Here is a 26,699-nt window from a genome sequence, read left to right on the forward strand (position 1 = left end):
AGGTTGCCTCGTAACTTAGGTTGAAGCATAGTATACTATGGTTGAAGAGTGGGGTAACGCGTCTGTTAAGGTCTATAGAGTGTCTGTATCGCCATTGGCCATCATTGACAGACATTTTATCGTAGCTATTTCATGATTGAAGATATTAAAGACTATTTAGGATAGACTACGAACGATATACGCGATCAAACTGATAAGAAAATCCGTGAAAACCGACCATTTCATTGCAATCAAATGTTATTTATTCGAATGTGTAAACCAAGTGACGTCAAAAATGACGCTGATTGATTGAAAGTTACGAGACAACCTGTCTAAATCTATAGAACTTGCCAATGCATCAAGAGAAACTTGTTTGTTGGCATAAACCAATGACTGAGCATAACCCCATAAAAAGTAATCGAGAAACGTCAAATCGCATGAACTTCTGGAAATGAAATTGTCACCAAAATGATTTTGCAATAAATTGATGGTAAAGTGCACTGTATGGCAATTTGCGCTGTATTTTTAGAGCCAAATGTCGTCGATGTTTAGCTGCCTAATTTTTGTAAACAAAAAATCAGTCAGCATGGCATGATACCGTTTCAAATTAGCCGTAAACGATAGTCATTTGGATTAAATTTTTTGCACAAGCGGTATTTATAGGGACGTAAGCAAGGAACCTAACGTAAAATTTTCCTCGTAGTCGAAGAAAAAAGGCCAACAAGTTGAGAACGGCGACGAATCGACATCTTGGCGTTTTCTTCAACACTTCACGCTACAGTAGCAATATTCTCTTCGATAAGCAAATTCCTCTGTCTTGTTCATGGTTTTAAATCGAGAAGGGTAAAATAAGCGCGAAAACAATTAATAACAGCATGAATTGCATGCTTACTACTTCGATTATGCCGACTGTAATATGGATCGAAGTGCTCTATGAACTTCGCGAACAGATTTATTTTTTCAATGTAAATTTAAACAATTTGAAAGAGGTGTTCTGGCGTTAAATGATTAATGATGAATTGCCGAACTTCACTGAACCGATTTGTCAACACAGTTTGATATTCTCAATTGTCAAACCATAGATAACAACCATCGAAACTCTTCATGCAGCTAAAAAACAACCGTTATTTCGTTCAAAATTGAAAATTTTTGTTATTATTGTTAGATTTTTTGTCGTTCTGCATTTTTGAAAAGATACAAACGTCTGGAATCAATTGGCACAAAATTTTCAATTACGAATCAGGAATATCGAAATGAACTTTTCCAAAAATTCCACCACTGACTTCAATATTCTGATCATGTATCGCCTTCTAATCTGTAGACCCTTCAGGCGTTCAGCAGATATTTTAGAAGGTGAACCCGGTTTAAGCCATCCAATGTTCAGGATCGTTGTTTCAAGAAAAAAAAGTTTCTTTATTTTCTATAATCATGTGCCCTAACCTGTTTCGTTACGAGATACCGGGTGTCAAAGTTATTAGACAAAATAAATTTTTATTGATTACTCGAAAACTTTTTGGTTGATTTCGAGACAATGAGGGCATCCTTTCAATGTAATGAGAGTGAATCTATTATTTTCACTGGGGAAAAAACAGTGGCTTAAAATGTTTTGTCCCAATGTCAATTAGCCATTGGAATCAATAATGAAACTCGTAATGGTATTGAAAGAAGCCACTTATTGTCACAAATAAGCATGCCAAGTATTATCAAAACTAGTCGAAATATTTTTGAGCAACTTTTTTAGTTAGAACACATGATTATGGGAATAAAATCTTTATTTTTCCTGAAAAACTAATCTGACCGTTTGAAGGTTCAACCGTGGGTCACCCTGTATAATTCTAGATATTAGGCCAGAACAGAAGTAACATTAGGTTAATTGAATTATATCCGTAAACTTTTGTGATCCAACTCATCAACTATTCTTACGATATACTTTCAAACTTTGCTCGTTCTGAAAATTCTAAAATCTTTATCGCTTCAAGAAAGAACGGAAGTAACTTTTACCCCCTCAGGTAATAATTTTTCGATTATATGAAGGTGATCGTATATAGTTGTCCTAATTTATGCATAACTTACTGATGCATATCCTCAGGGTCAACAACAAGAGCACGGCTCCTCAACTTCAATTTCAGCCAAGCGCTTTAGGTTATTCTGTCTTCAGTGTATAAGCAGATTGCTTTAATCCTCCCAGCAATCACGGTAATATCTCCAACTTCCTCGAATTTTGTTGAAGAAGAGATTGCAATATGCATGGAGGTTTAAGAGTGTATCCGGGGAAGTTCAAGACAGATTTGCTATTGAGGTTAATTTAGTTTCTCGAACTAAATTGGTTTTTCACGTTATTTGACTGATATGACACTTTAATTTATCAATTTTCCTCATGACCTATTTGACTAAATACAATTTTGTTCATTCTATGTTATGTTTTACCATATATTCTGGTAATGTTTTATTGTAGGATTTTATTTCGATGTTTCTAAAAGCCATACGATGTTTAAAGAAATCGAGAAAAAGTATTCGAAGTTCTGATTATGAAATCGAGTCGATAAGAATTGGGAGATATTATTTTGAACGAAATAATTTCTGTTACACATCTTCTTCATTATTTCCATATTTCTATTTGTTTACTATACAGGGTTAGAACTATTTAGAGAGGCACTACAGGGATATGAAAAAACGGTAAGAAATACAGGATGGCTTGAATTACAAAAAAATTGCGTTATTTAAGAATGATTGTGTTGGTGTGAACAGATATAAAATATATCCAATGGTTCACGAGTCTTTCTAACGGTTTTCGATAAGCCTGTAGTAAGTAGTGGCCCTCTGAATAGTTCTAATCCTGTATAATGTTTTCTTCAAAATTTGTACTCGTATATGAAAGCAAAATTGAATGATCACAGCTCTTGTTCTTTTGATCAATTCATGGTATTTATGTCAAATGTTCTTCTTTTTCCCGGTACTAGTGTGAGTTTGCAAGTGGAACCAGAAGCCAAGGACTTCCTTGAAGAAGAAACTGTACGTAACCTGGTAAAGAAATACTCGCAGTTCATAAACTTCCCTATTTATCTATGGGCTAGCCACACTGAACAAGTAGAAGAAGCTGATGATAATGCCGAAGAAAAGGAAATAAGAGAAGACAAGATTTATGGTGAAAATGACGCAGCTGTGAAAGAAGACAAAGAGGAAAAACCTAAATCGAAAATTGAAACGAAAATTTGAACTTCCTTTCAATTTTTTGGTTTAAACAGTGGGCTGGTACCAGAAATGTCAAATAACTTGTTACTCAGTTCAGTTGTTATGTGAAACCATCTCTTAATTTCTGTAAAAACTTGAATCGTTTTCGATAAGTAACGTCCTATTGTTCTACATAATTAAAAAAAAAAAACTCAAGTGATGGTTTCAAACAACTGAACAAAGTAACTAGTTATTTGTTTATTTTTAGAGGTTTTCTGTTTATGTATATATGACCAGAAGTGCCATCAATACATATGCATGTTCAATCCTAAAACACTATTTCGTTATAGACCCATGGACAGGGCTCCCGCAAGGGACATCAACGGCTGCGTGCGGAACATATTTTTTGGCGCCTCTTAAAGGGGGGAGGTGGAGAAGAGCACTGCTGGATAATCGGAATTTTTTTTTTATTTTGTTGAGAATTTAGTGTAGAATGGTTGAAAATCTATCAGCAACCTTCATTGCCTTAAGAACTTTATGATGTTAGTTGTAACATAATACATTTTAAATGTGTTTCAAAACTTAAGCTGTAATCAATCAATCAATTTCATCGAGTATATATAGTTTTCAATTATTTTTAATTCAGTGAATGATCTGTCACCAGAAGCAACAGATACAGGTAAAGTGAGAAGGATTCTTGAGGCAATACTTAGATTCGGTAGAGGAGAAGTTAGATTATTTCTTCAGATAATGAAAACAATCGTAGGGCTTTTATCTCGTTGAATAAATCATTTTATTTTACGTCAGCCTCTTTTTTTCCTGATCAGTTAGCTTTTGTTGAAGAGCATGACAGCATTTTAATAGATATTTATCATTTAATTTAAGAATATCACAAATAAAACAAAAAAAGTTATCGTAATCAGATATCATATCAAACCTACTATTTAAGAAACTTAGTGTTTGATCAATTATTTTCAAAAAGAAATTTATTTTAAAAGCGATTTTTGGATCTTGGAGGTGCCTCATCCGTCTGTTCATAATCGAACAATTTTGGTTTATACTTTCGTCTTACAGTATATAATAGAGGAAAACCTTGATCTATCTCAAGAGCAGCCGCTAGTTTTTCCTCGAGAACATTATCATCCCTATAACTTTTGAAATGATCAACTAAATTCTTTAAATAATTTTGGCACACTTTGTTGTCAATCGCTAGACTTTGCATCATTTTGCTTACAATATTAATCTGGAATGAAACATCATAAGAAATTTTATAACATTCCAATCTTTTTGTAGATGAAGAGAAATATATATAAAGTTCTTGTACAATATCAAAAGAGTCCACTGTTTCATTTGAAACCTTAGCCGCATCATTTTCAGTTAAATTTAGGCTGTGTGCAGCACATGGCGCAAAAAATGCCCTAAGATTAGCATCGAGTATGCGTTTTTGTAAACCAATATCTGGCTATTTCATAGCGATTGCGACGTTTGGAAACTTGTATAAATTGCAAGAAAGAAGTTTGGAAAAAAAATTGTTAAAAAAATTTGAAAGAATCTTTTTCGAAAACCTTTGGTTCATCTGTTCTTCATGCGTTCTATATGAGGTTTTGGCGCCCTTTCAGAGTGGCGCCCGCGTGCGGTGCATGCGTTGCACGCGCGGTTCCGGGGGCTCTGCCCATGGATGAAAAAAGTATTCGAAAATATGCAACGCAAAATGAGAACTTTAAATAGCATGGAGGGGACAACAAACACTACTGAGTAATAATAGAGGCAGAGATCTGAAATTATCATTGAACTCATTCGTGAGCAAATAGTAAGCCTACTTCAAGAACGTCAGAGATTAACCAGACATTGAGTGAAGCAGACAAATCAACACCTAAGAAAAACTGCAAACTTCATTGGTTCAGTTTTCTCTCGATCAGTTTCGTTAACGACCGACTGGAGTGATTTCGTTTCCTTCGATATAATTTAGTTACATGTAACTTAGTTACATAGGATCGGATAGCATCAGAAACTGAGACTAAATAATGAATATGATTTGAGCGTTATACGACAGTTCCGTGAATGTATCTGTCGGAAGAGACAGATACAGAGAGAGTGCTTTGCGAAGGAAACTCATGGATTTCACATAAAGAACGAATTTCTGGCCGAATTTCACATTATTTTGAAGAACAATCACCTTATTCTTCTAAGAAGGCTCCGATCTTTTTTCCTTCGAACATCAAATTGTAATTTATTTAATTGTCGACTACATAGTGTGAAATGATAAAAAATACACTCTTTTTACCAAAGATTTAACTTTAGACTTTTCCTATTCGAATATCTGAATTATCTTTCGTTTTCGTTTCTTGAATACATTAGCTGGAATGATTAAATTCTTCATGAAACTTTTACTAGATGCCAAGTAAGCACAGCACGGTTAGTAATACTTGGAAGTATATATTATATTTCTTCATGGAGAGGTTAGAGTTTCCTATTTAAATATCTCAATCTTATTTCGTTTTTATTGTTTCTCGAATACATTATCTGAATTAATGAAATTTTTCTTGAAACTCTTGCGAGTTGCCAAGTCAGCACAGCACGATAAGTAATATCTGAAAGTATTTTATATCTTCAAGGTGAGGTTAAACAAAAAAATTTTGAAGGTGTTAAATCACAACATTTCAGTGGCCATTTGTGATAACCCATCCAAGAAATAACACCAGAGGATGTTAAAAATCAGTCCACAATCCACATCAATATCTACCAATTACGACCACAATAAACAATTAATCATAGCTCGGTTGCGCAATTCATTCACCTTAAAAGTTGCACTATCCTCATTTTCGAACGCACCACCATCCCAAAAACTGTACCAAACAGTGACACGTTTAGGATGGCTTTTCAACGATCATTCTTGGATTTTCAGAGCCCCCAAAATAGCCAATTCTGCACTCCCTCAAAATTAGATCTGCATCTGGGGTGGGCCACCCGGTATATCAATTTTGTCTTAAGTTCCCTAACTTTTGAAGAGTAGTATGTTTAGGATCGATAGAGTGGTTTCTACCCAAGAAAACAAATTTTCATTAAAATCGTATCTTTTGTTCTCGGTAAAACAACCGTGGTCGACCCTTTATATCGGTCGTATCGCATTGCCAACCTCTACAATGGGTAACAAAAAACTTTTGTTACTGATTAATCGTATAATTATCTCCTGGAGCCTGAAACTGTAACAGTTTGGTCGTCGAACGATTCCGAAATTTTATCATCGAAAATAATACGGTTTTGTTGAATTCCTCACATTGTCTTCTTCGTTAATCGCGTTCCGTTGTATGCCGGTATGATAACTGGAACAATCCGGTGACAGGATGACTCTCAAGCTGCCAACAATTAAATGGCAAAATGAAAGAATCGCAACGAAATACACGAGCAATTTTTCATTTATTGATTTTACCCAGTTGATCTGATTACTAAGGTTCAAAATAATTATGGGTTGACAGGAATTTACAGTAAGGTGATAACATGCCACGATAACATTGAAATATCTATTCTTCAGATAAACATAGGCTTTCTGTCAAAGCTACCTCCCCCCTCCACCTCCCTATGTTAATTATGTCGATATTGATGAGGTATTACTATAATTACCATAAAACAACTGGTAATTGTTAGTTATGCGGTCAAAACCTTTGTTTTTCGCCAAGTTTTGACATTTTGAAAAAACTTGCTTTAATTTTGATTGGCTGCATCTCGGTTGATGTAAGGTTTAGAAAAAAGTTTATGAAAACAAAATTATGAGGAATTCAAATATCTACAACTTCGAAAATTAAAATCTTTGGTCGAAAACTAATTGAGTTAAAAGTTATAAGCAAAAAACTGAAAAAAGTCGGGAAATGTTGAGGTTCTCGACTGAATCATCCCACAACACCCCCGAACAACCTGTAGAAGTTTCATTGAGTTCGGAATTTTTTCCAGCAGACCCATCTTTTATGTATTTCTCTATTTAAGTATTGTAATGAGTTCATTACAGTTCTGAACACAGTGCTGTAATGAACTCATTAAAGCATTGTTTTCAGTTATATTTTTCGTTTTGCGGTTGTCTACACAGACTTCCAATCCTATCAAAATTCAACACACGTCAAATTGTCAATATAAATATAATTTGGATTTAGTGAAATGATTTGCGACTTTATATTTGCAATTTTCCTTAATTCTGTTGGTGTTAAATCGATTTCGACAGACATAATTGACGAGTTAAATGCGTATTTATAAATTATTTCAAAATTCGAAACGTACAATTCAAATTGAAATTCCGTAATCTGTCAATTTTCGTAACACTAACACCAACTGCCAAGATACAATACAAATGTAACTAGGATGTATAATCTGAATTTTTCATTGAATTTCGACAATATTTCACAAAACTTGACTGAAATAGAGAAAATATCGTTTATCTAATACTCGTTGCAGAAGGCAATTCCAACACTCATGCGATCCAAAACTCGCTCCTTCGTCGCTCGTTTTCGAATTTCGCATTGGTGTTGGAATAGGAGCCCATTCTGCAACTTGTTTTAAAATATACTATTATTTACTGGACTATAATGATTTTTTTTTAATTCATTACATAAACAATAAACATATTTGCTTCGAGAATGTCTGAAAGATCTATTCTAATTCAAGATAATGGTTCATCCGAATCATCCGGTCGTTCTATTCAATCATATTGAAAAAAATAAAAAACAGGAAATGTTCGAGCGTTTTATGTATTCACAACTCAATAGAAGAATCTGAAACCTGACGTCATAGCACTGAAACGTTTAGAACATAGACAAACTAATATTCAAAAAACTAGTCTATCTATGATTTAGAACGTCAGATGATATAATCAAACCGACTTGACTGTTAATATCAGCTGATATCAGTTCAGTTTGACAGACCGTAAGCACGTGGTGACCATAGATAAACTAGTTAGTTTGTCTATGATGGTGACTCTATTATGCAGTAACGTCGCCATAATACCGTGTCAGAATGGATCGTTTCAGCGGGAATTTTGAAAACTTTTTTTTACGTATTTTTTATTGTTACTTTTTATATTTTACCATGAAAATATTTTTTTTCGCGTTTGAATAGGGCTTATCTACAAATTAAGGGCAATTTCAAAATATTGGCAACATGCCTATTGTATAATTATCTCCTGGAGCCTGAAACTGTAACAGTTCGGTTCCGAAATTTTATCACCGAAAATAATACGGTTTTGGTGAATTCCTCACATTGTCTTCTTCGCTAATCGCGTTCCGTAGTAATGTCGGTATGATTACTGGAACAATCCGGTGACGGGATGACTCTCAAACTGCCAACAATTAAATGGCAAAATGAAAGAATCGCAACGAAATACACGAGCCAAATCGATTCCCAATTTTGCGAACCTCGGGTATGGACTGAATAATTTAACGGAGGAATAGATTGGAATTCTGGGCCGTCGAGTTGTAATTGGCATATCGGAATAGGACACTTTGCACACATCCATTGGCGTTTCGCGTACCATTCTGGATTTGTGGTTTCATCAGGACTATAAATTTCAGTTAGGGTTGAAATGGTTGCCCACTTGTGTTCCATGGAACACTGCAATTTCACCTAGAGTATTTTTTTTAATTATTCTGTTCATTCTTCTCAATACATAATAATATTGTTGGCACGAAGTCGTGGAGAGAAAACACCTGCTATCAATTAATCGTCAAATTAATTTGAATGAGATATGATTATTAGTCCGTTCTGATGTACAGATGACGGTGCTAGTATTAAATCCATATAATTTTTAGTTAGTACCGACCTTCAAACGATACGCCTCAAAATTTGAGAGCTGTCCGACCATTAGTTTGTGAGATATTACGTTGTGAGTGTAGCTACTTTTGTTATTCAAAAAAACCGGAAAAAAAATTTCGCGTGCTGACAAAATATTGCTTTTTGAAGGGCAAAAATACAGTTGAAGCAATATCTTGGATTGATGAAGAATTTCCGGGGTCTGCACCAGGAAAATCAACCATCATTGATTGGTATGCTAATTTTAAATGTGGTTAAATGAGCACCGAAGATGGCGAACGCAGAGGACGCCCTAAAGAGGCTGTCAACGACGAAAAAATAAAAAAATTCACGAAATAATTTTGAATGACCGTAAAGTGAAATTGATCGAGATAGCAGACATTGTGGAGGTATCATCTGAACGTGTTCATCATATCATTAATGAATATTTGTACATGAGAAAGGTGTGTGCAAAATGGGTGCCGCGTGAGTTCACAATAGATCAACAGCAACAACGTGTTAATGATTCTGAGCAGTGTTTGAAGCGTTTAAGAGCAAAAAACCTGAATGTTTGAGTCCATATGTGACAATGAATGAAACATGGCTCCATCATTTCACTCCGGACTCCAATCTACAGTCAACTGAGTCAGCTGAGTGGACTGCACACGATGAACCGAATCCAAAGCGAGAAAAAACACAACAAGATATCAAATCATACTACAAAAATGGCATCGAAAAGTTGGAAGATCGCTATTATCGCTTTATCGACCTCGAAGGCAACTATGTTGAATAATAAAATCGAATTTTGCTAAAAATATGTGTTTTACTATGGTAGACCATGGACTTTTCAATTGGCTTGTTAATATTATAGTGTAGATAAAAATCCAATGATAAGTTATAAAAAGATTTAAAACAAATTGAATAATTTGAAATGGTTATCGTGCTGGTGATAATGATGATGATAGTTGTGATCTTGTTTGTCCTCATAAAGGATACAGCACACTTTATTAGATGAAGGAACAAATTTTTTATAGGTTAGTTTTGACGCCACAGGCATATATCATAACGTTATCCTCATATTAATCATCACAAATCTGAGTAATTAAAGTTTTAATTAGCCACTATTATGAGATACTAAAAAGCATTGTTTTTTGGTGTTGTTACATTTGGTCAATTATACATTTAAACGATTCACAATTTTTAAAGTTCAACTACGACACGAAAATGGTTACAAATTGCCTTAGCTATCCACAACTAAACAATGTTTATGAATCCTATTTCCTATTCTACACCTCATTCTACATCCATTGTTCCACCTTATTTTAGTTTTCCTTGTTTTATTGCTTCATTATATCTTATTTGTTCCTTCAATTCAGTTAATTTCTTCTTTCTACACATACAGGGTGGCCATTTGAAAACGAAACAGACGAAATAAAGTTTTTCGATAGAAATGCTCGGACAGGTCGATTTCTGTTTCGAGGGGGACAACTTAAGATGTAGGTTACGGACGCATAGCGCTTCAACCCTTGCTACTACAACCCTCACCCCCAAATTTTGAATAGGGAAGATGGGGTGAGTGATACCTCATTTGAAAGGTATTTTTATACTGATTTCAGCACAGTAATTGTTTTTTCATTTTATGCATTAAATCTCGAAATATTCTTAACTAAGTATTTGAAAATGAAGTGGTGTTTTCATGGCACTTGTAGTGTTTTGTGAAAAATCGACATTTTGAGCTTCAAAACAACCATGACTGTGGCTTCCTTCCTATCTAACTAACGCATGAATATTTCGAGAACTATTGCATAAAATGAAAAAACAATTACTGTGCTAAAATCAGTATAAAAATACCTTTAAATTGAGGTATCACTCACCCCATCTTCCCTATTCAAAAATTGGGGGTGGGGGTTGTAGCAGCAAGGGTTGAAGCGCTATGCGTCCGTAACCTACATCTTAAGTTGTCCCCCTCGAAACAGAAATCGACCTGTCCGAGCATTTCTATCGAAAAACTTTATTTCGTCTGTAATCTCGTCTGTTTCGTTTTCAAATGGCCACCCTGTATGTGTAGAATGAAGAAATTAACTGAATTGAAGGAACAAATAAGATATAATGAAGCAATAAAACAAGGAAAACTAAAATAAGGTGGAACAATGGATGTAGAATGAGGTGTAGAATAGGAAATAGGATTCATAAACATTGTTTAGTTGTGGATAGCTAAGGCAATTTGTAACCATTTTCGTGTCGTAGTTGAACTTTAAAAATTGTGAATCATTTGAATATATAATTGACCAAATGTAACAACACCAAAAAACAATGCTTTTTAGTATCTCATAATAGTGGCTAATTAAAACTTTAATTACTCAGATTTGTGATGATTAATATGAGGATAACGTTATGGTATATGCCTGTGGCGTCAAAACTAACCTATAAAAAATTTGTTCCTTCATCTAATAAAGTGTGCTGTATCCTTTATGAGGACAAACAAGATCACAACTATCATCATCATTATCACCAGCACGATAACCATTTCAAATTATTCAATTTGTTTTAAATCTTTTTATAACTTATCATTGGATTTTCATCTACACTATAATATTAACAAGCCAATTGAAAAGTCCATGGTCTACCATAGTAAAACACATCTTTTTAGCAAAATTCGATTTTATTATTCAACATAGTTGCCTTCGAGGTCGATAAAGCGATAATAGCGATCTTCCAACTTTTCGATGCCATTTTTGTAGTATGATTTGATATCTTGTTGTGTTTTTTCTCGCTTTGCTTTGGTTCATCGTGTGCAGTCCACTCAGCTGACTCAGTTGACTGTAGATTGGAGTCCGGAGTGAAATGATGGAGCCATGTTTCATTCATTGTCACATATGGACTCAAACATTCAGGTTTTTTGCTCTTAAACGCTTCAAACACTGCTCAGAATCATTAACACATTTCTATCGAAAAACTTTATTTCGTCTGTAATCTCGTCTTTTTCGTTTTCAAATGGCCACCCTGTATATCAATTTGTTGTTCAATTTTGTATAGTTTGCATTTCCAAAGAGTGGATAATGTATTGCGTCATCATTTGTTTGTTTTCTTGTTTATCTAAATAAATAAATGAATCTATTCAAGAAAATATACGGAGTGTTCCTTTCAAAAGGAAACGAAAGTTATACTCGAAATTTTCCGAACTGAAAAATCCAACCATTTGCAAATTTATACCGTAAAAACCCCTGAGGTTACAGTAACAGGTTTGAAAAAAAAACTTTTATAGGACGTTTTATGGACAGATTTGTAATATTCCTTATCCTTTTTCTCATACTTTGAAATTATGATGGGCAGAAAATATTTTTTAGTACGAAACATTTCGAATGAAACTTTCGCTTTCTTCTGAAAGGAACACTCTCTATATTTTTTCAAATGGGTGTAGAATAGGATTCATAAATATTTTTTTTATCATGGATATATAAGACGATTTGTAATTATTTTCGAATAATTGAACTTCAAAAATTGTAAATAGCTGAAACACACTGTATAATTGACCAAATGTAACAACACCAAAGAAGAATGCTTTTGATAGTATCTCTTTTTAATGTCTGTTCAGATCTTGATTACGCAGAATAGTGATGATTATCCACAATAACGTTTCGTAACAAATGAGAATCTCCAGGGGCATTTAGCGTCCAAACTAGCCATCAAAAGCTTGTGCCTATTGTATTTTTCGTTTGAAATGATTCAAACTATAAAATATCAAAAATTCAGCCAATTTGACAGAGGGCTACTTTCTCAAATGGAATGTGCGGTATCCTTCATGAAAAATAAAAATTTTATACGATTAATTCTAAGATAGTGGGCGTTATCATTTATCCCAAATAATTTTCAATATTTTCATATTTACATAATCATGATACTTATGCGATAAACCCTCTGTTATGTCGTTTATCCTAGATCTGCCTAGGCTGCCCAATTTACTGAAAGAAGTCAAGTAGAAAATACAATCAAACAAATATTGACTGAAATAAGGCGATCCGAAAGAAATCCAGTCAAAATCGAACTAACTCCCCTTTGCATTTATTCTCCACATCTGAACTTCAGTCTTGAATAAGTCGTTACAAATGCTGTATCAAATGTTCCCATCGATTGCGGTTTTGCGTTGCTTTTTTATTTGAGATCAAAGATATATCAGATAAAACCAACGCACATCCGGGATCGACGGGCATGCCCCAGGGAATGAAATTGACAGAATGGAAAAATATTAGGCCGTTTTCGAGAAAATTGGGGTTACCAATATGAGTGAATCACCCTCTACATACAAAATTCGTTGATGGAAAATATTGGGTCAGAACTCACCGTTACGGACCTGTTTTCTTTTATCAGCAATCCCAACCCTCGATTAGTAATATATTACGACCTCTGGGAGAGTTTTTCACATAATTCACGTCCTCCGCTGGTACACAACAGTTTCACATAAATTAATAGGAAGTGTCTCCTCATTGGGCTCAGTGTTTTGCTGTTTATACATAAGGCCGAGAATTAAATTATTCACTGCCGAGGCAGTAATTTTCAATTATGTCATGCCGACGAGCTTTTGAACGGAATACATAAATTTTCAGTTCTGCATATTTGGTCTTTATCACGTTTTCTGTTTTGGACTTTTCGCTGTTGATTCAGGACGCTGCTTCAGAACGACGACTCTAAGGGAAAGATAAGAAGAGAGTATTGACGGGGTCTTGCCATTTTTAATTATAAACGTTTGAAAATAAATAGATTTTATCCCCATGAAATATTCAGTATACAATTTAAATTTAAAATGTATATATCTAATAACAATTCCGGCGTATAAACTATGAAATATATAAGTATAAAATTGATGTCCCCCAATTTGATGGTTATGTTATGTCAAATTTCCGAAAAAATAATTTTTTGAGGTCTTTTTTTAGCCTTTTCACATTCGTGAAACTAGAAGGATCAAAGTCGTATAGTAACCGATTTTTGTATCAGATTTCGAGTAGATCTCTTAGCTACAAAGAAAAGCTGACGGGTGGATTTTTTTGGTTTATTATAAGCAATAATTGGTATTTATATGGTAAGGGTGTTATATCGACGAGTTGACGGGTAGATAAGCAACTTCTAAGATCCATTTATTTTGCGAATTTTGATTCTATACTCAGATACGGAATCGTGATTTGGGGTAGAGATTCAGATTGCAGTAAACTGTTTGTACTGCAAACAAAAGTCTGCTTTAAGATCTATGATTGGTCTAAAATATCATCATGCAGATTGCAGTCCAGACAGAACATAATTCTCACTTTCTTTGGATTGTTTGTTTTTGTGAAAACAAGTCCCCATTATTTTGAAAATCTAAAAAGTATTGATAACACAAGACGTACTATTCCCTTTCACTTTCCGATACATAAAATGACATAAACTGAAAAAAATACCAAGTAGGTACCTATATGTGTATTAAATTTTATAATAATCTACCCAAAAATGTACTAGACATAGTTGATATTAGGAAATTCAAGAAATATCTCACAGACTTGATTATTAATATAGAACCTTGCTCTATTTAAGAATTTTTGATTTATTGTGATATAGAATTTTTTTTCTCTGTTATTGACGGTTTTCCATCTCTTCGTATATTTGTGTTCAGGATTCAGGGAATGAAGCTATTGTTATTGTTAATCACTCAATCATATGACTAGTTTTCAAGATAGAGGTTGTCGAAGTTGAAAAATGGAATTTCTTCGAAGTAAAATTTCTCGTAGGCAAATATTTATGAAACACTTTTGTGTGACAATATTGCTTATCCATAAGGAATTGATTTTAGACTGGTTCCTAATGAAAATAATTGTTAGATACGGGGTGAGTCAAACATTATTCGTGATGAAATTCGTTCAGTTCATAATTCACCCTGTAATTGAAAAAGTCATCCTCCAATTTTTCCAATTTTTGTCATTACTCTTAGTTCGATTACACTATTTTGATTTCAAACAGTATTGGGTGACTGTTATTTGTACTAAAATTTCATGCCGAACGGAGTTTTTTATTCAGTTTTTGAATAAAACATAGATCAGAATTTATTATAGATAATAAACCAAAAATCATTGAAGTATTGACAGTACATAACAATCAAAAGAACTAAACATTTTCATTAATTTCGATAGCAGCATATTTTTTATATATTCACACCTATATCCTCAACATTCTATAGTGAGCTGAGATAAACCAAAATATTTTCAAGTTATTAGCTGTTTGCTCATCCAATAGATTCGAATGTGTAATAAAGTTTAATGAAGCAATTTATGGATTGCCGCCACGCTCATATCTCTATTTGCCTGTATGTTTCACCCCCAAAGGACAATTTTGAACCGAAATGCAATCAGATTACGGATTATAGTTGCAATCTCAACAATTTCTGTTTATCTTCCGTTGGCATCTGAAATGTCCGTTTTGGTTGGATTTACGTTGGACGAATTTGTTGCTTCGACTACTCTGGACAAGTTATCTCGAATTATATGTATGTTATCCGATTCTCGCTATAAGTTCATATAATTTCAGAATTTATCCTAACTGGTTTTAATTCTTCGGTTTAGTTGGTACATCCACGCTCAAAACCAATTCATATCAAGAATATACAATTATTGAATATAATCTTAAATATGTGGTACGCATATTATTTCTATTTTTGAATGTTATTAATTACGTTGAGATTTGTATATTTATCAAACATAGGTTGAAATCTACCTGACACGTAATAATACATAAAGATTCGAGTAAACATTTCAACAAATGTCCTGTTTTCGTATTTATGTGTACTACGCAAATTTAAACCATTTGCAAAAATTGGCGAAACTTTTCCAAACTGATGTAAACCCATTACTTATCTACAACCTTTTCTAATTGAATAGAAGAAAATGAAGAAGCTTTCAAAATTTGCAATTTATTTTCTGTAAAGTGGCATATAAGTACCGTTTCGCGGATTGTTCCTTTTGTCATCGGGTATTTGGATTTGAAGCTTCGATCCAAAATTTTACATATAAGTTTATACGGGATGAGTCTATATTTTAACAGTAGATTCTAGAGGTCGAAAGGAGAACTTTTTTCACTTTCCATTTTTTTCGATTCGGCCTAGATGAAAAGATATAGGCATTTTAAATTTTCCTAATGAGCAATGCTCCAACTAAAGACCATATACCAATTCAAACTTCTACTATACAGGGTTAGAACTATTTAGAGGAGTACTGCTGGGATATTGAAAACCATTAAAAACACAGGGTGGCTAAAATTACGAAAATGTTGCATTGTTTAGGGATGAGTGTGTTGTTTTGAACAGATCCAAAATATCTCCAATAGTTTCCGAGATATCTCGAAAAAACAGAAAATCGAGATTTTCTTTTTTCTTCATAACTCATTTGTTTCTGGAGATAAATTCACGAAATTTGGTTTACAGCCATAATCCAATATAGAGATACTGATGGTTTCTTTAGATTTTTTCTGTTTTCCATTGTTTGAGAGACGCGATAGTCAAGTGATGATCTCACATAACAACTCTTCAAATTTGCGTACCTATACTCGATATTTTTGTAGAGTGTGATACATTATTGAATTCGTAATTTACAATTTGACGTACATAAGAAAAAAATTCACTATCACGTCTCTGTAACTATGGAAAACAAAAAAATCTGTAGCCATCATTATTATCTATATTGAATAATAGCTATGAACCAAATTTCGTAAAGTTATCTCCAGAAATAAATGAGCTATACAGAAAGAAAATCTCGATTCTTAGTTCTTTCGAGATATCTTAGGAACCATTGGAGATATTTTATATTTGTTCCCACCAACACAATCATCGCTAAATAACACACCTTTTTTTAAATTCAAGCCACCCTGTATGTCTAACGGTTTTCGATATCCCTCTAGTGCCCCTTTAAATAGTTCTAAACCTGTATTAAAAAATCTATCATAAACTCACTTTTTCAACATTCCATTTGTTGAACGCAGTACAATTTAATATTTAAAATACAATAAATGGGTTATCGCAATTCCGTTGGCGATAAATATTGAATATTCTTTTCTGGATTTTCTATTTAATGTTTAAAACGATAATAATAACGAATTGAGCTTGCAAAATAAAATAAACAACGATAATGAAATGAATGGAGATGAATATCAGAGCTAATATGGGTATATTAGCTCTGATATTCATCTCCATTCATTTCATTATCGTTGTTTATTTTATTTTGCAAGCTCAATTCGAATAATAATGAAATGAATGGAGATGAATATCAGAGCTAGTGTGGGTATATTAGCTCTGATATTCATCTCCATTCATTTCATTATTGTTGTTTATTTTATTTCGTAAAAGAGTTACTATTGAACCTTACATTTTCTTATGAATGAGAATGATATTCATCTGTGAACGTTCGAAGTTCGAACTTGAAATTGTGTTTCCAAATTTGAAAACAGAGAATACTATAATGACAAAAAATTCCTAAATCTATGTATATTTAGGTACCTTAGAAATAAGAATAATAATCTATATTCCAACCTTAGATATTTAAACTGTTATGTTTGTTTATGTTTAAATATCAGCATATAGGTACTTAAGGAACAACATGTATGCAGAGAAAACATATTGTAATTAACGTCCATCAATAAAGAAAAATCAATACTTCGATAATATCTGAAAGTGAAGTTGTATTGGAATCATTATTACTTACGAAATGATGTAGAATGTATTCTTGGTCTTGCAAAGTTCATTGTCCTCAATATTTTGATATAGCTCAACAATTTTTCAATTTGAACTGTCCGAAAGATATTATCAAATTTTAGTTGTCAAAGAAGAATCGAAACTCACCTAACTTCAGGATGTGCGTCCAACATAGCTCTCATCAACGTTGTACCAGATCTTGGAACACCACCGATAAAAATTAAAGGCATCTGTCTATTATATTCGTACATTTTTTTGTCCGAACCAACAACATACTTTTCCGCGGTGAACATAGAGTCGAGCGTACTTTCAAAACTGTCCGTGAAACACATAATGGTGATTTTGATTAAAATTGCGCCAATGCAGAGCAGGCCGAGGCCATAAATACCTGCTCGTCGCAAGCCTCCTCTGCCTAGTCGCAGCAACATAACACAGGTTTTTTTTCGTTAACTAGGCAGTGTTTGTGCTCATAATTTCCGTTGTGCGAGAATCTGAAAAAGAGATATATAAATTAAAACAAGATTCAAAGAACATGTCAGAAGAGAAACAATACGCTGAAAAATATCACATTCATAGTTATGAAGGCACTTATATCATGGCCATAATAATTACCATCGAATCCTGAGTACAAAATATTTTACCCCAAAAAATCTAAGAAAGTGTACGAAAAACTATATCAACGTTTTATAGACTGGAGAAATATAAATAATATTTCTCTATTTCAGTATCGAGTTCATTACAGTTCTGAAAACAGTGCTGTAATGAACTCATTACAGCCTTGTTTTCAGTTATATTTTTCGTTTTGTGGTTGTCTACACAGACTTCCAACCTTTCAAAATTCAATACACATCAATTGTCAATAGAATGTAATTTGGATTAAGAGAAATGATTCGCGACATTATTCTCAATTTCTTTTGATTCTGTTGGTGTTAAATCGATTTCGGCAGACATAATTGACGAATTTGATGGGTAATTTTAAATTATTTCAAAATTCGAGACGAACCATTCAAATTAATATTCCGTAATCTGTCAACTTGGTTACAGTCACACCAACTGCCAAGATACAATATAAATGTCACTAGGTTTTATAATCTGAATTTTTGATTGAATTTCGACAATATTTCACAAAACTTGACTGAAATAGAGTAAATATCGTCTAATACTCGTGCAGAAGGCAATTCCAACACTTCGCAATCGTGTTGGAATAGTAGCCCATTCTGCAACTTGTTTCAGAATATACTATTTGAGTTCTTTATATTCATCAGGTGTAGAAAAATAGTATATACAACTCTCATATAATGGCTATTCATACATTCGAATAAGCATACAAAACTCGCCTTCGGCTCGTTTCTTATCTCTTATCTCTGTTAATACTCGTGTATTATCAACCATCATTACATAATCCTTGTATAATATACTAGTTAACGATTGAGGAGGTATTTCTCTTTATTTGCTTTACATTCTTCATATAACTCTTAAATAAATCGATCGAAAAAAGAAATTCTGACGCCCTGAAAAATGAAGGAGAATTTTTTTATTAGACAAGCGGTGAAGTTGTTGGCTGCAAAAACATGCGTGGTCCTTCATGAATTCTAAAGAGGCTATATCAAAGGTGGCAAAATGTTATGGTAATTTATGGAAAGTTAAAAAAATTGGCGTTCGTGGAAAAAAAAAAATTCCCATTATATTATTAGGAATGACTTAGAAAGTAGGATCCGTTTACTTGAGTTATCTGTATAGTTCTGATTATGTTATCAACACGAAATTTTGCATAAAGATTAAATTGGTCCTGATGATGTGATCAGCTTAAAATTTTGCAATTTTTATTTTATATGAACAGACGGAATTTCAACATAATCAAGGAAATATCTATATACAGGGTGAGTCTTTGACTTGTACATATATTTCAACCGAAGATTCCTGAGGTCAATAGAAACCCTTTTTTCATTTACCATTTTTTCCGATTCGGCCCGGTTAAAAAGATACAGGCTGTTGAAAATCGATAAAAAAATGTCATTTTCCGTTATATCTCGGGAATGGTTGTATAGAAAAAAATGAATTTCGGGATATAGTTTTTCATGTATGTGATGAATCTTCTCCGTACACAAAATTTTATCCACATCTCCCCGTTTCTTCATTATGAACACTTCATCCTATAAAAATACCAGAAATTCAAAGAACCGAACTCTTAAAAGTAACTAGGACGTTAATTGAAGGATATTTAGCTAATTTGAAAAATAAAAGTATTCTTCATATTTTCTCGTATATTGAGCCGTTTTCGAATAATATGTGTTTAAAAAAAAAAAAAATCTGTGAAATTCGAAAAATTGGGTACTTTGGCTAATTGCAACTCTGATAGAAAAAACTCACAGAAATGAATATTTGCTACGTTGTCAGGTCAAAAATCATGGATTGAAACACTGAATTTGCATTGACAAGTGAGGGAACCAGCCGACTTAGTTTGAAAATAAAGTGATTTGAATAAGCTCACCCATTGAGAAAATTCAATTCCATGATCACGCAATCTTTGAACAATCCTAACGAAAGTTCTCTCATTTGGCTGTCTCCTATTTGGAAACAGCCTTCCATAAGCTTCTTTAGCTCTTCTCGCTATATTCCATTTGTGAAATAGCATTCCAACATATCTACCATCTCCTGGTTAGAATACATTCTGCTAATTTCCACTTAACACACTTCACAAACAAACACTTTACACTAAGCATACACCTTACACTAAACACACTTAACACTTAACAAGTTGAACGCACTTAAGTAACACTTAACAAACTAAATACACTTAATACTCATCATTTACATTAAACAAAGCAACAGAAATCATGATACCATAAATTCGAATTTCAATTGTTTTCGGATCATTCTATGCGCATGACCGATCAACATAGAAGAATCTCGAATAATTTTTTAAACAAACCATCAAATTTATGAATTAATAAATTTATTTTATTATGAATTTCATTAAATGTAATAATTAGTATCATCCTAAATGTTAAATCGAATTTTGTATAATAAAATAAGTCATAATATGCTAGATTACCGTATGTTATGAACGATTTGAACTATTGCGCATGGCCTCAGAGATTATTACTCTATGCGCATGGCCAAACTGAAAATTTGAGAAATCTCGAAGAATTGTGGTTATGTTTGGCAAACAAATGGAATAATTCGATATTTGATTCGAAAATATTTTATGTTTCAATAAGAAACAACATCGTTCGGCGTAAGTAAGTTACTAAGTTATATAATATAAATAATATATTGAATAATTATTGTATTTTTTCAGATCTCCTAATAATTCATCGAATCATTCAGAAAAACACCATAATGAATTTAATTGGACGACGATTTTCCTTCGTGATTTATTTCGTGAAGATGATTGCCCACTAGATACAGAGAAGTTTCAGATGACCTGTATTTGAAGAGAATCTTGAACCCCTTCAAATTAAATCCAACCGAAAACAGTTTGCTGTGAGGTGTTCATGATTTCCATTTAATGAATGGAAAAGTAAATTGATTAATTGAAATAACCAAAAATCTACAATACAATGATTCTGTTGATAAATTCAACTACTTGAATAAGTGAAGCACTAGTTCTGTAATGAATATTTATTCAAACTTCATACTCATCGATGTACTGAAAAATAATTTCAAAGTCACTGATTTCACCATTAACGCAGATCCTATCCTATTATCTAGTACATGTACTGATCCAATCCATATGTTTCAGAATCAATAGCTATTGATATTTTAAGGCATATACATAGTTTGTAGTTACTGTCCTTGGTTTATAGATATTATAATAATATAATGAATACATCTGAGATCAGGAATCATTGAGAATTAATTCGAATAATGGCAGGCCTAATTTAATAATTATTGGCTAAATATTGAATGTTTTTTATTTCGCACAATCCATCTGAGGTTAAATGAACCTACGTAAGAAGTATAAGAGTAAAATATGTTAAACCTGGTTATTTATAAATTAAATGAAAATAAAGACAATTTTTTATTATGGCAGTTTGTACTTCAATTCCTGTTTTTTTATATGCATTTTTTTGTTTCAGTAATGAAAAATCTTTATTTCAAATTGCTTTGAATGTTGTATACCTACTGTGTGGCACAAGATAAATATTTTTCTATTTTGATTTGAATACTGGATTTATAGTAAAAAAGTGGGTTTGGCAATAATACATGATTTCAAGTAACTGTTAATCTTTCGATAAGTTTATCAAAAGCTTCAGTTTATTGAGTACTTTTGAAAAAAAGGTATACCTTACAAGAATTCAAAATTTATTTTACATGTAGTTGATATGTGAAAACAAAAAAAAAAGATTACATAATTGTTGGGAAGTTTTATAATATTTTCAGTTCATCTGTTCGATAACAAACAAGTAAATTTACTTGTTCGTTGGTTTTCTAGCCGAATACTATTTTACCATCTTCAGGAAAATAAAATTTTCGAAGATGTTGATTATAACATTGATAAAATTAAGGAAAGACTTATTGCTTCTTTATCATCGAAAGTACTCGAGAGCATTTTTTGGAGTTACCTATTGGGTATCAAATTTTCAGACAGAATATTGGCATTAGTGAACACTAAGAAGAGAAGGATTTCAAATATTTTCATGATAACAAATTACTGAGCTTTGGCACAGCCCTATAATATGAAGATATTTCATTAAAGTTAATATTCTATTTTGAATTATTCTGATGGAAACTCATTTTCAAATGAATTTTCACAAACTAGGCTCCTTATAAAATAACACCAATCAAGATCTGAAATCCCATTAAAAACTGCTGCTACCAAACATTACTATAATCTTCTTCCAGTCTTCTGAGCTTTCATCGATACATAACAATACATCCTAAAATTTCATTTTTACGTGATTGAATACTTCTATCCATTTGCTATTCGATAATTTCATCCTTGAACATTTGATTGACATACTTTTAAGAGGACCAAAATTGTTTTAACGTGAAAATAAATAAAAAACTTCAGTGAGTTGAAAGAAGCAGAATATTCAATAGTGGATATTCATATTGAATACCACCATTTCATTTTTAATACAAAAATCAAAATCCAATAATGGAATATTGAAGATTCATAGAACTTATAAGCTTCTAGGATGAAAATTGGAAAAAATTCAATTCCTTCTGGAAATTATTTATTCCTCCTCATACTACTGTTATTTTCAACAAGATAAAATCGGAATTTTTCCATCACAAAATTACCTCTGTGTGATACAGAGGTGATTCCATCTTCCACATAAATCCATTCATGAAACTGCCTTTTCATTTTCGAGCTAAGTTATTGTGTAGGTACTTAGATAAAGTATTCTGGGTTCATTCAATCCAAAATGCAAGCGTTCTTACACTTCTTGCTACCTTAAAAATTTGAAACTTTTCTCACTGATTCCATGATAATAAGAATTCAAATTGAACACTGGTTTGAATACCACTTTTTTGCTGACCTCTAGGTAACAAAATATACTCAATTAGCCCAAATTTCTAGTAATGTACAAAACTTCAACCGTTTGTTGGGTTTCTTGAATTTTATTGACAAAACATAACATAACCTTTAAACATAACATTACAGATACGAGATGATTAGTATTCATAGGTACATAGATTTAGCTTATTATTCTGTAGGTTTTTTGTCATTATAGTGTTTTGTGATTGTAAACTCGGCAACGTGGGAAGTCCACAGATAATTATCATATATGTTTATTTACCTATATGAAAATGAAAGGTTATATGAATAGGTAACGAAGTGAAAAAGCGAAAATAAATGATTGGATATGAATATCAGATTTAATATGGGCAGTTGCAAGCTGAATTTTTTATTATTATCGAATATAAAATAGATATCAAGAGGAAAATAATCAACATATTTATCTCCCACGAAATTGCTATAACTCATTTATTATATTGAAAATAATACTTCGGTCACCAAAGGAAATGGAAAAAGTGAGTTTATGCTTGTTTTGCTAATATAGTAACCCATTTCCAAAGTTCAAATGGTATAAATTTATGCTTGGGAAAACTTCAGTGGGCTGATTTCCAGGATCGGCATAGCTCATTATGAAAACTTAAAATGGCCATATCTTTTCAACCGAGCCGAATCGGAAAAAATGGTAAATGAAAAAAGTGTTTCTTTTGACCTCAAGAATCTACGGTTAAAATATATGTACAAGTCAAAGACTCACCCTGTATACAGGGTGAGTCTTTGACTTGTACATATATTTTAACCGAAGATTCTTGAGGTCAAAAGAAACACTTTTTTCATTTACCATTTTTTCCTATTCGGCCCTGTTAAAAAGATACAGCCATTTTAAATTTTCATAATGAGCTAATTCACCCCTGGTAACCGGAACACCGAAGTTTTCGCAATTACAAGATATACAATTTGAAACTTGGAAATAAGCTACTAAATTGGAAAAACCATCATAAACTCACTTTTAACATTCCATTTGTTGAGAAAGTAGTATTTATAATAAAATAAATGAGTTATTCCAATTCCACTGACGATAAAGATTAAATATTTTTCTCTTGATTTTCTATTTCATTTTCGATAATCATAACGAATTGAGCTCGCTACCACCCATATTAGCTTAGCTCTGATATTCATAATTCATATCCATTCATTTATTATATCGCATTTATAATATATCGTTGTTTATTTCAATTTCGTAGAATTGCAATTTAACCTTACATTCTCAAATAAATAATTTTCATCTGTGACAGTTCTAATACAGACTAGTAGTCTGTGGTTTTAAGTTTGAACCACAAATTTCGAGTGTTGCAAATTTAAACACAGCAGTTCGAATTATCTATGTTCTAACTTCTAACCTAAAATGTAAAATATTCATTTACAGTTTACACTGTTATTGTCTTATGATATTTGCATAAAATGAAAATCATCGAAGATTTGAAGAAACCCAACAGAATATTGAAGTTCCATACACATTTTCAAGAAATTTAAAAACAATTTCCAAAATAATTGTGTGGATACAAAATAAATAAGTGTGCATTCTGATAGAAAGTAATTCCTTTATGAAATGAAGCATTTGATTTGTTCCAACTATCTCATAAAAATAAAAATAATGATCTGCTTCAATATTTTTGGAGCCATCAGTGTGAAAATATGGAAATGAAGTTTTATGGCTCTGTAATCAATGGAAAATGTTAGACTCCACTTGTAATCAAATTTGTTCTATAATATGTACCTACATTATAGCCAACTCTACTACTTGATTCTTCTTGATTTTGCCATTGAAAATAAATGAGAAGTATTCAATATAAATATCCACAGTTGAATATCCTGTTTCTTTCAACTCACCTATTTGTTTTCATATTAAAACAATTATGGCACTCTTGGAAGTATGTCAATCATATGCTCTAGGATGAATTTATGGAATAGCAAAAGAATAAAAGTATTTAATCTCAATCACATGAAAATTTGTCTAGTGTGTACTTAGTGGTATGTTTCGATGTGAGTTTGAATGACCCTCGAAGAATACAGTATTGTTCGATAGCAGCAGTCTTTAGTGGGATATTGACTGTTGTCATTATAATGGGACTATTTTGTGAAAACTTTTTTAAACATGGGCTTTATGGGAAATCTGGACTTTTCAAAATAGGATGTTGATTTTAATGAAGTATCTACTTATTATAAGAGCTGTGTCAAAACTCAGTAATTTGTAATCAAATAGAAGAGTTGAGGTGAGCTTATTCAAATAACTTCATTTTCAAACCAAGTTGGCTAGTACTTCAATTCTAAAATCTGAGACATGACATCATAGTAAATATTCATTTCTGTGGTTTTTTTTCCACAACAGAACAGAGTTGCATTTAGCCAAAGTACCCAATTTTTCGAATTTCACAGATAATTTTTTTTTTTTAAGATCAAGTTACTCGAAAACGGCGCTTTGTAGGAGAAAATATGAAGAGTACTTTTATTTTCCAAATTGGCCAAATATTGTTCATTGAACGTTCAAATTACTTTTAAGAGTTGGGTTCTTCGAATTTCTGGTATTTTTATGTGATGTAATGTTCATAATGAAGAAACTAAAAGATGTGTAGGGAATCTTGTGTTCGGAGAAGATGTATCACATCAAGGAAAAGCTATATTTCAAAAATCATTTCCTTCTATAGAACCATTTACGAGATATAGCTGAAAATCACATTTTTTTATCGATTTTCAACAGCCTGTATCTTTTTAACCGGGCCGAATCGGAAAAAACTATAAAGGAAAAAAGTGTTTCTTTTGACCTCAGGAATCTTCGGTTGAAATATATGTACAAGTCAAAGACTCACCCTGTATATAAATATATTTTTTGTTATAACATCCTTAATTTTTCAAGAGTTCTGGTAATACAATTAGAATAAGGGGAACTTTATCCCAATGCAACAATCAATTTCGAATAAATTAATCATTTTGAAATTATATGGAAAACTAAATTTCGAAAGGCCATAATTACCTCATTTTGGGGACCAAACTATATTATTTATTTTTATTATTTCGTAATTCCCCCCTTTACCCCTTCTTGGATCCGCAAGTGGTTGTATATTACAATATGTCAACAAGACAACGCGACAACAAGACAATATATGTAATTAATTAAATATATTTCTACCTCATTTTCGTGGGATACCAAACTATATTATTTATTTTTATTGTTTTGTATGTCTATTCTAAATATATTCATATATCCATTACTGTTATCCATGTCGGTGATTTACTTCCAAAATAGTAATTGAATATTGAACACATTGAACACGAACAGGATCAAAAAGCATGAAAAAAATGACACAAGACCAAATTATTGTGAACTAACCTCAAATATGTTGTTCATATAAAATATATTGATTATCCAAAAATTGTGAAGTGTGAAAAAGCTACAAGAAAAATCCAAAATAATAATAAATAGCTGGAAGAAAATCCAAATTGCGGAAAAAAACAATAAATTATAGTGGAAAAAAACAGTAATTATCGAGGGAAAATTCCAATACTTTAACAGTAGAAAGAAAAATTTTGCAGAAGTAATCATCT

The 26,699-nt window shown here is 32.3% G+C and overlaps 1 protein-coding gene across 6 annotated transcripts in view; it reads right to left on the reverse strand.

Annotated features, from left to right (window-relative positions):
* LOC123680559 (protein-tyrosine sulfotransferase) overlaps nucleotides 1-26,699 on the reverse strand; it is a 366,815-nt gene that overhangs the window by 87,970 nt on the left and 252,146 nt on the right. For all 6 annotated transcript variants that reach the window (XM_045618514.1, XM_045618516.1, XM_045618517.1 and 3 more), the window contains one exon: nucleotides 17,777-18,120. In XM_045618514.1, coding sequence (XP_045474470.1) covers nucleotides 17,777-18,057 — 281 coding nt within the window. In that variant the 5' untranslated portion in view covers nucleotides 18,058-18,120. The remainder of the gene's footprint in view (nucleotides 1-17,776; nucleotides 18,121-26,699) is intronic.

This window comes from Harmonia axyridis, chromosome 5 (assembly GCF_914767665.1).
Source record: "Harmonia axyridis chromosome 5, icHarAxyr1.1, whole genome shotgun sequence".
NCBI classification, from domain to species: Eukaryota; Metazoa; Arthropoda; class Insecta; order Coleoptera; family Coccinellidae; genus Harmonia; species Harmonia axyridis.